General features: G+C 40.6%; 1 protein-coding gene across 1 annotated transcript in view; it reads right to left on the bottom strand.

The window, feature by feature from the left end:
* The window catches only part of rttn (rotatin), a 48,950-nt gene that overhangs the window by 10,622 nt on the left and 22,024 nt on the right, over positions 1 to 16,304 (bottom strand). The window contains 13 exon segments of the mRNA XM_057322550.1: positions 38 to 240; positions 819 to 956; positions 1,072 to 1,219; positions 1,558 to 1,645; positions 3,277 to 3,472; positions 3,558 to 3,654; positions 3,781 to 3,878; positions 4,176 to 4,353; positions 4,518 to 4,595; positions 5,896 to 6,054; positions 7,939 to 8,049; positions 8,408 to 8,536; positions 9,305 to 9,524. Of these exon segments, the coding sequence (XP_057178533.1) occupies positions 38 to 240; positions 819 to 956; positions 1,072 to 1,219; positions 1,558 to 1,645; positions 3,277 to 3,472; positions 3,558 to 3,654; positions 3,781 to 3,878; positions 4,176 to 4,353; positions 4,518 to 4,595; positions 5,896 to 6,054; positions 7,939 to 8,049; positions 8,408 to 8,536; positions 9,305 to 9,524 (1,843 nt within the window).

The following is a 16,304-nucleotide window of genomic DNA, read 5'->3' on the forward strand; positions in this document are numbered from 1 at the left end:
GGGCTATGACTACAATCTGTACACCAGTCTGTGTTACCTCCAGCAACAGTTCACACACGACCTCTCCAGGCTCCGAGGACAGGACTTCAGTTAAAGAGGAACCGGGTTCCCCACAGGTTTCCACGCGACCTACCGATCTCCTCTTAGCCTCCTCTGTGAACAGCACACATAGAAACCGCATGGCCGAAGTGTAGAGAGAAGACTCGGCGCCCCGTCGCTCCAAACACACTCGGAGGGCGTCTGAGGACGGACAAACAAGAGCGTCGCGACAGAGCAGAATGCAAGGAATGCTAATATTTAGTTTTACGAGCTCAAACTTCGAGACATGAAGATGCAAGAGATGCAAAAGTTGACAACAAACAATCTTCACCAAGGGGGAACCTCTGACAAACAGCCTCTCCAAACTCACAGCCTTTCAAAAGCGCTTCCAAAGCCACGATACCTGCAGGCAAGTCAGCGAGACTACTGCCCACCCACCTGTTCTGGCATTTCCTACCACATCCATCAGATCTAAAGCGAGCTGATTGTTCTCCTCGTCTCTGGCCCGGGTCTGTCATATGCAGAGGGGACACCGCTCCCTCCACACATGAAGACATAATGAGCTGGCCTCCCACCGCACCTGTCTCCATCTTTCCTCAGCTGTCTCTGTTTTTATCTAGGACTCCCTCTCTCCGATCAAACCCTTCAATCTTTCTTTCCAAACATCTCTCATTCATCCCTCCTTTCCTTTCATCACATTTGCCGTCTTTTTTACTCCTTGTTTATTTGCCCCCGTTCCTCTAGTTTCTTCTCCACCCTCTGTAAGGCGCGCGTGTCACCTGAAAACTGCTGCCAGTGTTTCCCCAGTGCCACGCTGACAGATGGGCAGACCACAGCTTGGTTCCTGCGCAGCAGAGTAGCCAGGAGCATCAACACATCCGCCCGAGTGTGGAGCACCGCACCCTGGGTCTGGGCATCTGAGGACAAAAAAACAAGCAGCGGCTCACGAAACATGACATTTTTATATTTAAAGGGGTCTTTTGCGAATGATTTCTGGGGCTAGCAGGACGAGGAATTAAACTCGGTCGATACCCAAGTCAGTGACAGACAGCGTTAGGATGGAAATGAGGTTGTTCAGCAGGGGTTTGAAGATCTCTCGCTGGAGCGGCAGATCCTCACTGTGTATTGCTGACTGCAGGAGCTTACAAAAACTCTGCACGTAATACACACTGCTCAGCACCTGAGGGAGAAACAAGGGGAGTGAGGAGAGAGTGTTAATGAGCACTACAATTACCAATCAACAAATAAGCACACACACACACACACACACACAGCTCTGTAGATTCACAACCATAAATAACAACAAATAGCGCACTAACTGCCACTGTGTTTGTGGGGAAGTGAAGAGAGACAATAAACCACTGCTGTGTGAATAAATGTACCTCTTGCTACATAACATTCAAAAATGTGAAATGAGTTGAATGTCCAAAACACACAGCATGTGTGTTACAATAGCAGTTTATCAAATGAGATTTTTTTTGGTGTGCACAGAAAATGAACAGAACTCCCATAACGCACCTGGTTCCTGGCATCTTCAAAAGCATCTGGATAAGGAGGTGTCTTTAACTCATTCACACATTGAGCTATGGCTGCTGCGTCTACCACACTAAAAAGAAAATTCTGTTATCATTTACTCAAATCATAAATCAAACCTGGATGACTTTCTTTCTTCTGCAGAACACAAAACAAGATACTGACAGTGTTGGGCAAGTTACTCTGGAAAAGTAATGAATTACTAGTTACTGATTACATATTCAATAGTGTAATTAGATTACTGTACAAATGACTCTCTCCAAAAAGTATTTAATTACTTATTACTTATTACTTTCTATATCCTATATCAACTTTGATTAGTTAAGTGATTTAAGGACAGACACAAGTGACTCTTAATTGATTCAAATAAAGAATATAAAACTACATAAAGTACTCTTATAAACTGACTTAAGTATTACAAATGTGAGAAAGATATGTTAATGCATTCATTTTAAAGTTAAACTTTTCATTTTGAATTTTAATGTCAGTTTCACTATTGTATACATAACACAGTATTAAGTTCAATTACATCCGAAGTAACTAATTAAATTACAGGAAAAATAAGAGTAATCCCTTACTTTACTTTTTAAGGGGGAAGTAATTAAATTACAGTAACTAATTACTTAGTAACTAGTTACACCCAACACTGGATACCGAACATTGGCGGTACCCATTGACTTGCATTGGCTTTGTGTCCATACAATAGTAGTCAATAGGTACTGCGTTTGTTCGGTTACCAACACTCTTCAAAAATATCTTCTTTTGTGTTCTGTAGAAGAAAGAAATTCATACAGGTTTGAAATGACATGAGGGTGAGTCAATGATTAATATTCATGGTATGAATTTAGTTTGTTTCTCATAAATAAGCAATAGTGTGGTATTTAAAATGAGAGGAAACATGGCAGTCAGGATGTGGTTGTAAGGTAAACCAAGAGAATATATTTTTATTTGTGTGTGTGAAAGGTATGCAGAAATGAAACATGAAAGCATCATAAAGTGGTTAAAGGTGACAGTTCAGCCAAAAATGAAAATTCTGTCTTCATTTACTAACCCTCAAGTCGTTCCGAATATGGATACATTTTTCTGCTGAACACAAAGAAAGACGTTTGGAAGAATGCTTGTAACCAAACAGTTCTTGGCCACCATTGACTACCATAGTAAGAAAAAACACTATGTTATTTAATGGTGCCCCAGCAGTGTTTGCTTTTCCACATTCTTCAAAATATATTGTTCAATTTAATTAAGGTGAATAAATGACAGAATTTTCATTTGTGGGTGAACTATCCCTTTAACAATTCACTGGAGATGCAAAGAATATTATTTATTTCAATCAGTTCCTCATACAAAGCTACCATATGACTTCAGAAGACTTTAAATAGAGCTCACAAATCATATCTAATACATTAATGTTGCTATTTTTGAAGCTCGAAGGTTTCAGTTCCCTTTATAATTGTGTAAATTGCCATTATGACCAGCACAATTTCTAGAAATGTATCCAATTATTTTCCAAAAAGCAAAGTCATATGTCTATGAATTATGGATGGAATAGAAGCTTAGTGTCATTTTTGGTGTCCTGCTCCTTCACGAAAACATTCACTAGGGTTACTAATTTCCCAAATACAAATGTAATACCTTAAACAATATACAAATAATGCCAAAATATTGAAATAAAGAAGGAACATTCTTCTCTGTGTGATTTCTAACCTGGCCATCCCTTGCAGTACTTGGTTCTGTTTGAGGGCAGATAGACTAAACTCAGGAAGCACAGCCAACAGGTTGTCCAGCAGACCGCACACGGCCAGCAAAAGGTGAGGGGTTACTATAGCGACAGGCTCGGATCTCCCCCCTGGGTGGGAGTCTTGGGTGAGGGCGGAGTCAGAGCTGTCCATGTCACTCTGACCTATATCATAATGAAAGTATACTCGATCACTGAACCCTCAACCGAACATTTACAGGAAAATCCCCAGAGTTTTTTGCAGTCGTACCCTGAGCAGTGAGTCTGTTGACTGCAGCATCTTGGATTGCAGTAACACTGGAAGTCGGAATTGGAGAAGGAGCCCGGCTAGAGCAACCTGATGGAATCTGAAATACAACACAATAGACAAGATGACAATGACAAGGAAGGAAGGGGTTAAAAATCCAGGGGTTCAAAAAAGTGGAGGAAAATTGTTGTCTACATACTAGAGTCAAAAATCCATGTGTACTAACCAAAGTGCTGGATGTGGAGATGGATCCTGAGCCTTGAGTCTGGTTCAACGGAGCCAGCTGTGCTCTCCAAAACCTCAAAGAATCATTCAGATCCACCTCTACAGAAAGAAACACCAATCCGACATTTACAATTCAAACTGCAATATTTACCAAATTAAAATTCCCTGGTTTAACTAATGCCTCTAACAGCTTACTAATACTTTCAATTCTGTTAAGACCACATCAAACAAGCGAATCGTAAATGCAAACACCAGCATCTAAAATATGTGGCACACCAGCTAGGATCAGGGCTCTCTAACACAGAAGAGCACTGATAATGTGTAGAAGCATATGGAGGCCAGCGAGCAAGACGACCACTAATAGCAGGCAGCGCTCTGGGCGCGTGGACACCGTACCCTGCATGACATTGGCTGGCGGAGGAGGGGAACCGAGGGTGAAGGCATGTCGGCCCGTGTAACAGCTCTTCACCATCTGGCCCACGCTCTCAAAAAACTGGCAGTGGTACAACAGAGCCTGCAGGGCAGGAAGCCCGACCAGACACAGACCTGAATCCTCATCGTGCACACAGGGGCTCTGAGAGACAGAGGGGAGAGAAAAGGAGAAAAAAAGATAATACTTAAGAAACCAAATCATTAGAAATCAACATAGTCGAATATGTTATGTCTAAGGAGCTTTTACGACCTGCTGTGTATTGATGTTTAACGCTGAAGGTTCAGGCTGTTCTTGTGTAAACATACCTGCCAGGCAGAGTCTTTGGCCTCTTCTGCATTAGCCGGCATTGGCATTACAAGGAGGTTTTGCAAAATAAACGCAGCCTGTGGAGAAGAGAAACATTAAAGTCAACAATTGAATAATACTGCCATCTTGTTGCAAATGAATGGAAATGCATGCTGGGTGAAATCTCTGGGGAATTACAGAGAGCATGTGGAAGATTCTTTAAAAAGAGAGAAATTTGAATGGCATTCATTGTGTCTAAAATGCCGGAGGAATAGTTAACATAGTAGATATGTGCCAGTATAAGTTCATATTCACAACTACATAGTAAAAATACTCTTAGTCAAATTGTGAGGGAAAGCAGAGATATTATATTATAAAAAGTATTGCAATATTATAATAGATTTCATGAAATATATTAATATATATTTAATCATTTTTTCATTCATTTTGAAACATTAAAGGAGCAATGTGCAGAATTTTAGCGGCATCCAGTGGAGAGGTTGCGAATTGCAACCAACGGCTCACTCCACCCCTCTCTTTCAAAGCACTACGGTGGCTGACACAGGACTACGATGTCATCACATTTTCGCTTCTTTGCCGAACGAGATAACATGTTAACGAAACGTTCCTTGTAGAGCAGTGTGTCCGTTAAGGCAGTGGTTCTCAAACTTTTTGTAGGGTGCATTGCTTTGCGCCCCCCCCCAAATAAAGACTTATAATCTTAAACATAGAATTTTAATTATGCCAAAAACATATTCAGTTATACAATGCTGGAACATCCATTCGTTTGGTTGGTGGGCTTATTTTTCTGATGTTTGATTGCATTTAATGTATGATACATTTCTAGATTTCATAAAATGCCATAAAATCTATGGCCCCCGGATCCATCTTGGCGCCCCCAGTTTGAGAACCACTGCGTTTAGGGCTACTGTAGAAACAACATATTGAATTCCATGCAAGGGTTCCCGCGGTGTATGTAGATAGAAATAGCTCATTCTAAGGTAAATAAAAACATAAAGCTTCATTATGTAAGGTCTGCATACGCCTCTGAACACATAGTTGTGTATATTATAATGCATTTCTGTCAGCACTTTTAACACAATTTATTCATTTTAGGTTCAAAGGCCAATTTGATGTAAAATTACAAAATTTAAACTTAAGAAGAACAAAAAACTGCTCTGTAATGCATTTAGTCTCAAGTGACCTGACTTTTGACTGAAAGTAATCATCGAATTGACATGTAAACTGACCAAACAATGTCCATTCAAGGGAGGGTTATCGCCACAAGATTATGACTCCACAGTGCTCTCTGAGATCAACCAAAATCATAGTCAAAGTGAAAACTGTCTAAAGCCTGATGAACATTTCTGGCCGTCAGGAAGTGACTTCTGGACTGACCTCTCGCCGCACCATACTGCACTCCTGTCTGTCCAGCAGGATGTTGAGCACCGTGGCCCAGAGGCCTCCTGAGATGTTCTGGCAACTCGCTGACAGAGCCACACACCCTCTCTCCAGCGAACTCAGAGCCGCACCCACAGCCAGGCTGGCACAGCGGACCTGAGCCCAGACAAATACACACACACACTCGTTCAGACACAACACGTGTGCTTGGCAGTGCTAACTGCCATGAGCTCTTTGGCACCCAGCGCTGGCACAGATTTGTGATAGCCACGGCCCTTATTTTCAGTGCTCAGCATCTGCTAAGGAAAAGGAGGGCCTGGACACGCACGGGTGCTTGGGAAAGCCATCCAAAAAAAGAGCCCATATGAGAAAAAATTTGAACATGTATAACAGTATTACACTGTTATAATACATATATGTCACACATGCTATGAAAAAATTGGTCTGTGCTAAAAATAAATTTAATAGTGCAGCACGCGTTCGATACAGTTTGGCAGGTGCATGAGACAGAGCCGCTTGTTTGTATGAAGTGCGTTTGTCGTTGTGCTTGTTCGTGTGTGAGGTTAATAATGTCGCACCACTATTTATTTTCGTTTTTATTTAGTTTTTGCAATTAAAGGGGTGATGCAACGGTGTGTCATGCATTCTAACTTCTTTACAATGTTAAATGTGCTGTCTTCTCATGCTTAACATGGTCAACTTGTCAAAAAACGAGTTGGGCGTATTATGTAGTATTTCTGTGCTCGATACACTCCCCCAGCGATCGTACAGGTTTCGGAAAGTTTTTTTTCAAACATATAAAACTGTTTCGTAACAATTTTTCTTAGTCCCTTATTGCACAATTCTCCCGGAAAAGCACGCGGCACGCCGACACGGCAGGAGAAGGAGCATGCGCAGACGTCACTTTCACTTGAGTGCAGGAGAGAGAAAGCATACATTTGTGAAGTTCAGGTGTTTTTTGTTCACTGCATTTGGGTGATGAATGTTATATAAACGGTGGATATAACGCTGGATTTAGAGATCGTTTGAAACTGATATATTGAGCCATCCCAGCGCTAAAGATGCCGGACATGAACCGCATGCGGTGAGTGAAACTGATGTCTGTGTTTTGTTTGCAATGGGTGCGCACGTGCTTTAGTTCGGCCTACCCCTCCCCCCCCACGCGCCGTATGCTTTCGGAAATAATCGTACAGCTGTATCTATCTTTTATAAATGTGATCAAACTAAATACTCTTCGAAGATACGAAGTATGCAATACTTCTCTATAGGTGCTCAAGATTAATATGAGATTAGCAGAAACCGTGTGTGTTAGGGCCGCTTTAAAACTTGTTTTCCGGCTGCATCGAGTCCATTGATCGAGAGCCCTACGATCTGTGCACAGATTATTATAATAATATAATCAAATCAAATAATATAATAATATTATAGTACACAAAAATTTTACTGCAGTTTACTGTAGCAAATTCTATAGTATCTTTATGGACAAATGTATTTACTACTGTATAGTAAAGCATTGAAAATACAAAACTCAGAAAAATCAAAAAGGAATAAATGAATTTGGGAAAACCTAAAAAATTACATGGACCTAATTAATCCATTTGTATAACGTTAATGTCCTTTTTCAGTTACCTGTCTATTTACGTGATGACTTGCACTTTTATTAAAAGATGATAACAGACGTATACTTGTGCTACAACTGTTTGGCCTGTGCTACAAAACTTTAAACTTATGTAGCACCGGTGCTATGTGCAAAAAAGGTAACGTACATTTCAATAAAATTCTATATTTCAAGGACATTTTCATATGTGAATCATTTCTGTCTAGCATGATTTAAGTAAACAATCAATTTAGCAACCGTTATAGTCTCCAAGTTTCTTTCTTCAGAACAAAACACACCTCATTACAAATTTACAAATCACTTTAAAGGTTTGCAAAATCATCCTTATGCAATTGTTGCACTGAATTTACCAAATAAATGAAACCCACTGGCAAAAACTCATTATCAAATCTGAATGTTTATGTCAAATGTCTATGTCTTACCTCAGGGTCACGGTCCACCCACAGGGGAATTAACCAGGCCAGGCCGAGCTGGGCAGCACCCTGTTCATCAGAACTCTGCTCACGCCCCAGAGACCACAAAGATACACAGTCCTTCAAAAGAGACACACAAACTTCCTATTTCTGAGTGTAAAACATTCATTTAAGCATGTTTAGTACATTTATTTGATAGCATCAGTACCAAACTAATTTTTATCTATCCATGACAACATATGTTTCACACTGCCTAATTAACATGTTAGCACCCTCTTGTGTTAGTTCTAAGATGGTGTTTTTAAATTATTTGAGACATTTTTGAGGATGCATTATGCACAAGTACTTCTTTTTTGTCAACATTACAGTATATTGGAAATCGTCTACCCCGCTTTCTAGATTATCACCACAGCCCATAAAATCCATATTAACAATCCCGATTTATTTCAAGAATGCACACGAATATGGCAATTCTGACCTCATTTTTACTTTCTTTCATCATCTCATGAGACAGGTGAAGCAGGCAGATAACTGCATTCTTTGTCACACCTTTACCCATGAAGGACATCGAGTTTCCTCCCAAATCTATGTAGAATGAGGAAATGACCTGTGCAGAGCAGTTAAATTAACATCTTAATAACTTGTCAGGACAGAGTGAAACCAGTTTCACAACATTGTCTGAAAGATAAATAGGGGTCATTTGTGTTTCAATTACATTTGTTGCTTTTGACTAAAACAACTTGTAGTCAATGGAGATTTAAGAAGAGCTGACAAAAACAAGAACAAATGGATTTTGTGGAGGCAACAGGATGTCTACTAAAGTCAAATTATGTGTTTTTATGAAGTATAATGAATGTTATACATGGATGCTCAAATAACTAAATCTTAAAGGGATAGTTCACTCTAAAAATGACAATTCTGTCATGATTTACTCATCCTCAAGTTGTTCCAAACCTGTATAAATTTCTTTGGTCTGTTGAACACAAAGATATTGGAAGTATGTTAACAACTGAGATTTCTGGGGCATCAATGACTACAATTGTAGGAAAATAATTGTATATTTTCTTTGTTCTGTTGAACACAAAAGAAGATATTTGAAAGATTTTGGAAAGCAAACAGTTATCTACTATGGTAGTCAATGATACCCCAGAAATGTCAGTTGCTAACGTTCTTTCAAATATCTTTCTTTGTGTTCAACCAAACAAAGAAATTAATACAGGTTTGGAACAACTATAGAGTGAATAATTCATGACAGAATTTTAATTTTTGTGTGAACTATCCCTTTAAGACTCCGTATTTGTATGTTTAGTTAAGCAGCATATCTGTGTCTGAGGTACGTGAAGCACACAGTACACATGTATGTGTCTTTACATACTTCCAAGAGGCCACTGAGGTACTTGAGACAGAGCGTGTGTGGATCCATGTTCGGTGTGTGTGTGCTCCAGCCAGGCAGTGCCGTCACATGTGCCATAGTCCTGAGCGTGCGCTCCAGAGAGGGCAGGCCGTAGAAGCGTGGAGCGTCGGATAAACGCAGACACTGCAGAAGACGCAGAGACAGCTCGGAGACGAACAGTCCGGACAGAACCTCACACATTCTTAGAGAAATTAACAGGAGAGCAAAATTAATAGAGATTAAAGGGGGGATTTAACGCTGTTTCATGCATTCTGACTTCTTTACCATGTTAAACGTGCTGGCTTCTCATGCTTAACATGGTCAACTTGTTAATAAACGAGTTGGACGTATGACGTAGTATTTCTGTGCTTGATAAGTTCAGTTTATACTCGAGCGTCGGGCCTACGCCGTAGCCTACGCAGAGCCGCGTACCCTCCCCCGTAGCCTGACGCGCACCTCTCCAAAAATGTACAACGCGGACCGCAAGCGCTGGGATTAGTCTGTTTGAACCCCTCCCTCAGGTAAAAAAAACTCTGCAATAGAGTCATGTTTACTCGGACGCATTTCCGAATGAATTATCTAAGTAAAATATTTATGCTTCAGTATTAAACATCTCAAATCTGCAACAAAAGTGATTGTTTACTTGCTAATGCTTCTCAAACGATCTGCTTCTTCTTCGGCTCTTGTCTTGGTTACACAAGCAACACGCGCGTAGACACTGACGCCTAGTGGTCATTGCCTGTCGACGCGGACAACGACGTAGAAGTATAAATGAAAACCGACACGCAGGCTACGGCGTAGAGGCTACGGCATAGGTCCGACACTCGAGTATAAACTTACCTTTACACTCCCCCAGCACTCCAACTTGTTTCGGGAAAGTTTTTTATAAGTCTTTTATTGGGCAATTCTCCCGGAAAAGCTCGGTAAGGAGAAAGACATAGCCCGTCCACGTGCCAACTGTACCATCAAGATTGGCTGCACTGCGTCAAGATTGGCTGCGCTGTGGGCCTGCAGCTGCAGCTCGTTACACTTGCGATAGTGAGAGAAGTCAGTAGGTTTTTTGTTCACGGCATTTCAATGATGGATGTTATATAAATGGTGGATATAACGGTGGATTTGGAGATTGTTTGAAACTGATAGATGGCGCGGCCCCAGTGCTAAAAGATGCCGGACATGAACCACACGCGTTAAGTGAAACTAAGTCATATGTCTTTGTTGGCAATCGGCACGTAACGTTACGTGCATAATGTAAAAAACAAGAAGGGATTAATGCGATGATGTAATGTTATTGTGTGATTGTGCTATAGTTCCATCCCTCCTGCCTGCCTCCAGCAGCTCGTGTTTTCCGGAAATAATCATACAGCTGTATCTCTCTTTTATAAATCAAACTAACTACTCTTCGAAGATACGACGCATGCTATACTACTGTATAGGTACTCAAGATTAATATGAGATTGGCAGTGTGTAACCCCACACTGCGTGTGTAACCCCATTTTTTAGAAAAATGTTTGTGGTGCAAAACAAGCCTTTTCTTATATATATATTTTTTACACCTCTTTCATAATAAGCTTCTTGTCCTGTTTGGGATTCAATGGGGGTTCTTTTAATCTCTGTTTTTATGTTTTTTATGTTCCACTCAATCTCACATTGAAAATCTCTATCCATCTAACATGAGCATTGTACATGAGTCAAGCCAGGCCTACTTATTTACAAACTGTGGTTTACACAGAATAGAAAAATCTGAAGTAGTTGACACTTTATTCTGTCACAGCGGTATGTGCCATCATAAAACCAAGAACATTGAGCAAAAGCATAACGCAGACACTGAACAAACTACAATTACTAAATTAAACAATCTTCTTCATCTTCAGACTACTGTTATATTGTATAACTCCACAGGATACTAAAATATCTAAACATTACATACAACTGCAAAGAAACATGTGCATGCTGTGTTTATTCTTTTAATATTCTGCTTGTTATGAAAAATACAGAGCTAAATTAACCATAACGTCAGAAAGACCATAAGCACCTGCCAGAACGATAGCTTTCATTTTAGTTGGCAGCTTATAAAATGAAAACGTATGCAGGGAAATGTCTCGGTAAATCAGATTTGCATTACACAGCGGGAGCTTTAGATTTACAGATCCTCAAGGATTTTGCGGGAGTTATTCCATAAATAACTAAATTAAATCAAAGGCATCATTCGATTTGTATTTTACCCCTGATGGCAGGTAGAGGTACAAGTCTCCCTGTGAGGGTAGTAAAAAGCGTTATGCATATAAAGGATGAGAGAGAATACAGAGAGTATTTCTGGAATAGCAAATCTGCCTTGTCTGCCTAAATGGTCTCAGCGAGTTTGTTTTGAGGAGCAAACAGATGTTGTTGAGTGTTTTCACACCCTCATTAACCACAGGTGCACAATGAACTCAATAGCAGCTACAGCTCTTGAATACATGTTGGTTTGAAGTCATTAAAATGCACAGCGGTCTCAAAACCTATCATCCTACTTGAAACAAGACACATCAAAGCGTCAGTTCATGCCTTTAATCGAAAAAAGCTTGACAGAACCACGGTGTAGTGGTTAACACGTACTCCACAAACGAGCCTTGGTGCTCATGCAGATGACACAGGTTCGAATCCTCACTTTTTCCCCTAATATCCATAAACTGAACTGAACATCACAACAAATGTTATTTTTCCCAGCATGTTTGGGCTTCGATTCGATAATCTTCCATAAACAAGACACAAAGCCAAGGCAGTACTCATGTGGCACACTGTTTGGGGGTTCTAAAGATAGAGCTGGCAGATGCCCGACTGCATGGGTTAAAAAAATATGAGTGAGTCATTAAGTGTGATTCTGTCGCTAAATAAGTCAGTGAGTCACTCCATGTGCCGAGTTTGTGACTCACTGTCCTGTGTGTGTGTTTTACCTGTCAGAAGTGTGTGTCAGTCGTAGAAGCAGAGTGTTGAAGAGCCCTGTCAGTTCTCTTTGTAGCCGGTGACTGAGGTGGGCATGGAGCTCATCTGCCTCCCCCTGCAACTGGATCTGTGTGTTTGCCTGCTCACCGCTCAGCAACAGGTTCAGTAGGGTGTGTGACTCCTACACACAAACACACACGGGTTACTTAACAATCTGATCTGTCACTTACAACCGTCCAGTGCCTCTGGACATGCCTGAGTACAACCGGATTCATCTGCCACAGAAAAATATGAATAAAATAGCAGCTTCATTAGAAATTCATCCACCTTCATTCAACAGCAGCAATACAAATCCTACAGAGAATTTATCTACAAAGCCACCCAGATGAATAAACAACATTTGTAAATTTTTGAAGAAAATGTTACTGGCATCCCGGCCATATCAAACTTGCTAACGTGTTTTGGAAGTTACGGATGCCTGTTGCTAGGGTGATCTGGTTGGTTGCTAGGACATCAAGAGATAGTGTCTAGAGTGTTTAGGTCAGTTGCTAGGACACAACAGACATCTGCTAGGGTCTCCTGGTTGGTTGCTAGGACATCAAGAGACTGCTACAGTGTTCTGGTTGGTCGCTAGAACAACATTTACATTTACATTTATGCATTTGGCAGACGCTTTTATCCAAAGCGACTTACATTGCATTGTATTATACATTTGTTTCTGACTATGTGCATTCCCCTGGGATTGAACCCATGACCTTGGCATTGCTAGTGCCGTGCTCTAACCACTGAGCCACAGGAAAGCTCCTACATCCTATGGTTGCTAGGACACAGAGACAGTTGCTAGGGTGTTCCAGTTGGTTGCTAGGATATCAAGAGACAGTTGCTAGGGTTTTCTTGTTGGTTGTTAGGACACCAAGTGCCAGTTGCTGGGGTGTGTTGGTTAGTTACCAATTGCCAAGTACTAGGACGATCTGGTAGGTTGCTAGAACACAAAGTGTGATCTGCTATGGTATTCTGGTTGGTTGCTAGTACATCAAGAGACGGTTGCTATGGTATCCTGTTTGGTTGCTAAGACATAAGACAGTTGCTAGGGTGTTCTGGTTGGTTGATAGAACACCAAGTGCCAGTTGCTATCGTGTTCTGGTTGGTTTCAAGGACAAGAGACAGTTGTTAGGGTACCAAGTGCCAGTTGCGAGAGCTTGCTGCTTCTTGTCCCAAGTTAATAAAGCCCAGCCCCCAGTCTCTTTAATACTGTGTGGGGCTTGAGGTTTAGACTGAAGTCTGATTATTAAAAAAAAGAACAGTACTATCCACATCAATATTCCATGCAAACGGAGCTATCATTCATAACCATAGCAGGACAAGTCACACACTGATAATATGGGGGGAGGAATATTTGCCTGAGCAAGCACTACTAAACAGAATAAATTTACTATTGTGACTATGTGCTCCATTTAGACAGCACAAATGTTTAAGGAGCACTCCAGCGATTGTGGATTTGCTCTGCATTTCACCACCTACCCCACCAGGCGTTTCATCAAATCCAGATTTCTCTGTTGAGCGTCAGGGCAGGTTTGTATGTATACATACAAAATTAATGCGAGGCAGGACAGGAAAAGGCTGATTATACTGTAGCTAAAAAAACAAAAACAGCCTCTGTCTAAGAAATAACTATGGTTGACGAACGGCTCTTGGTTACTGGCAGTAATACGTTATTAATGTATTTCTATCGCTCTGCTGGTGATTTATTTCAGCTCCTCCTAATAAATACACCACACTGTGCTCATTTGAAGTTGTGTGGTGGGGGGGAAACTAATTTTATTAAAGGTGGATGAGCCTCTTTATTGTCTTACAAGGCCTGTAAAGTCATCTCAGACAAACACAATCACTCATCCATAACAGATTTAACACGGTTATGGTTTCTTCAACAATACCTGGTTTAGGAGCAGTTCTAATAGCCATTTCAGGTCCGCGTGGTCTGATTCAGACTGATTTTGCTTGAAAAATGTGTTGAGGAATGACACAATATCCATCAATAGTCTTTCATCTTGACTGCAGGCTGGACGCACCATGAAAAATCTATCAGATGAACAAAGATAGAGAAAAACTGTTTATGTCAATGTTGTTCGAAAAGGTGTCAAGTTGAAAAAAATGCAATATTGTCTTACCACAGGAACCCATTTTGACTACAACGAAAGTAATCTCAGAATAAATCTAATATTAATACTTCTAAATGTATGTATGAAAATTTGCATTTTAACTGTAAAGTCTGTTGTTGTTTTTGGTGGCAATTGAAAATATAACACAAAAGCTGTTGACTAAGCCTATTTTGTACTGAAACTGAAGCACTCCTTACTGGAACAAGAAGCTGTAGGTTTCTGCTTTAGCGACAGTGTCATATCTAACATCTATTTTGCTAAAGATAAAGTGTTGTTCTGCTTTGTGTCTGGAATCTGTCAGTTCATTCATTCTTCAGGGTTGTGATATGCAAGCGCACTCCATCAAACTCACGCAAAGTCATGCCCGGTGATCACAAATCACATATCTGAGGTATAGACCAAACGCATCAATAGATCAAAACACAGAGGACGACGGTGTGTGCACCTTCTCACAGCTGAGTGCCAGCTGAGGGTTTGCAGGATGCTCTTGCTGCTCTCTGCGGTGGATTTGACAGCCAGTCGATCAGTCAGAAGGTAAAGGTGCATCCTGGTCATAGCGGAGGTAACTGCACTGTGTGAACTGGCGTCCTGGACCGCCTGAACGCAGTCTTGCAAACCAGACCTGATGTTGCTTATACGCAACACCACGGCCTGAGATTCCGACAGCACCAGATCGCTGTGAAACCTTGAGAATGAGACATCATGAGATTATGGGGTTTACTTGTCAAAAACCTCACCAACCCAAAAATACACATTAGTGAATCTAACTCACTCAGGTACATCACTCCTGAAGCACCTTAGGTGCTCCAGCAGCCCATCTATCCCAGCATGCCATGCTCTGTTCCAGGTGATCTGCATCGCCTCCCATGCAGGCTTCAGACTTAGCAGGTCTGAGTAGATTGGGAGAACTGAACAGTAGGGACTCACCGCATGGTGTGAGGGAGCTTGAAATGGCAGATTATACCTGTTAGAACAGCATGGGTGAGAGAATGTAATAGAGTCAATTTATAGGCAAATTAAACAGTTTCTTTTAATGCACAGCTAGATTTTATTAGATGCGCTTTACCTTCGTATAACAGAGGCGGGCAGTGAGAAGGGAGACAAGGCTGTATCTGAGCCTGCTTTATCGGTCCTGATTGAGGAACAACGATTATTAAATGTAACATGAGCCAAAGCATTCCTTTTTCATTAAAAGTCTGCCATCACTATAATTGTCTGCTGGATATGCCAATGTTTAAAGGGACAGTTCACCTAAAAATGATAATACTTTTTTATTCACCCTCATGTCGTTCAAAACCTGATTCATTTTCTACTGCAGAACACAAAAGAAGATATTTTAAAGAATTACGGTAACCGAACAACATTGACTTCCATTTTAGACACAAAAGAGACATTTCTCCAAATATCTTCTTTTGTGTTCCACAGAGAAAAGAAAGCCATACAGGTTTTGAATGACATAAAGGGGAATAAAATAGTGAAAGGCTCACATATTTTACATTTGGACCAATGGCTTGTATGATGTACAATCTTAGAACATAAAACAAAAACATACCAAACATCCATTCGTGCTATTTCATCAAACAGCAGAATAGACATCAACGCAGCAACCTCACTCACATCACCTTTATTTTCCTTTATTAACAGAGAAGCTTAAAAAAAAGATTAAGAACAAAGTATGAATTGCATATTTATGACAACAAATACATGGAAAACACACTTGAAAGCTGAAGAGTGTAATTTCTGTCTCTGTATATTAACAATGGATAGCATAAAGCATTTTACCTTCAGAAAAATGTGCACACCGTTGCTTTAAAGGAACACAAATTAATTTACTATTTCATCATTTATTCACCCTGATGTCATTCAAAAACTCTTTCTTCTGTGGAACACAAAAGAAGATG

This window comes from Triplophysa rosa, linkage group LG23 (assembly GCF_024868665.1).
Source record: "Triplophysa rosa linkage group LG23, Trosa_1v2, whole genome shotgun sequence".
NCBI lineage: Eukaryota > Metazoa > Chordata > Actinopteri > Cypriniformes > Nemacheilidae > Triplophysa > Triplophysa rosa.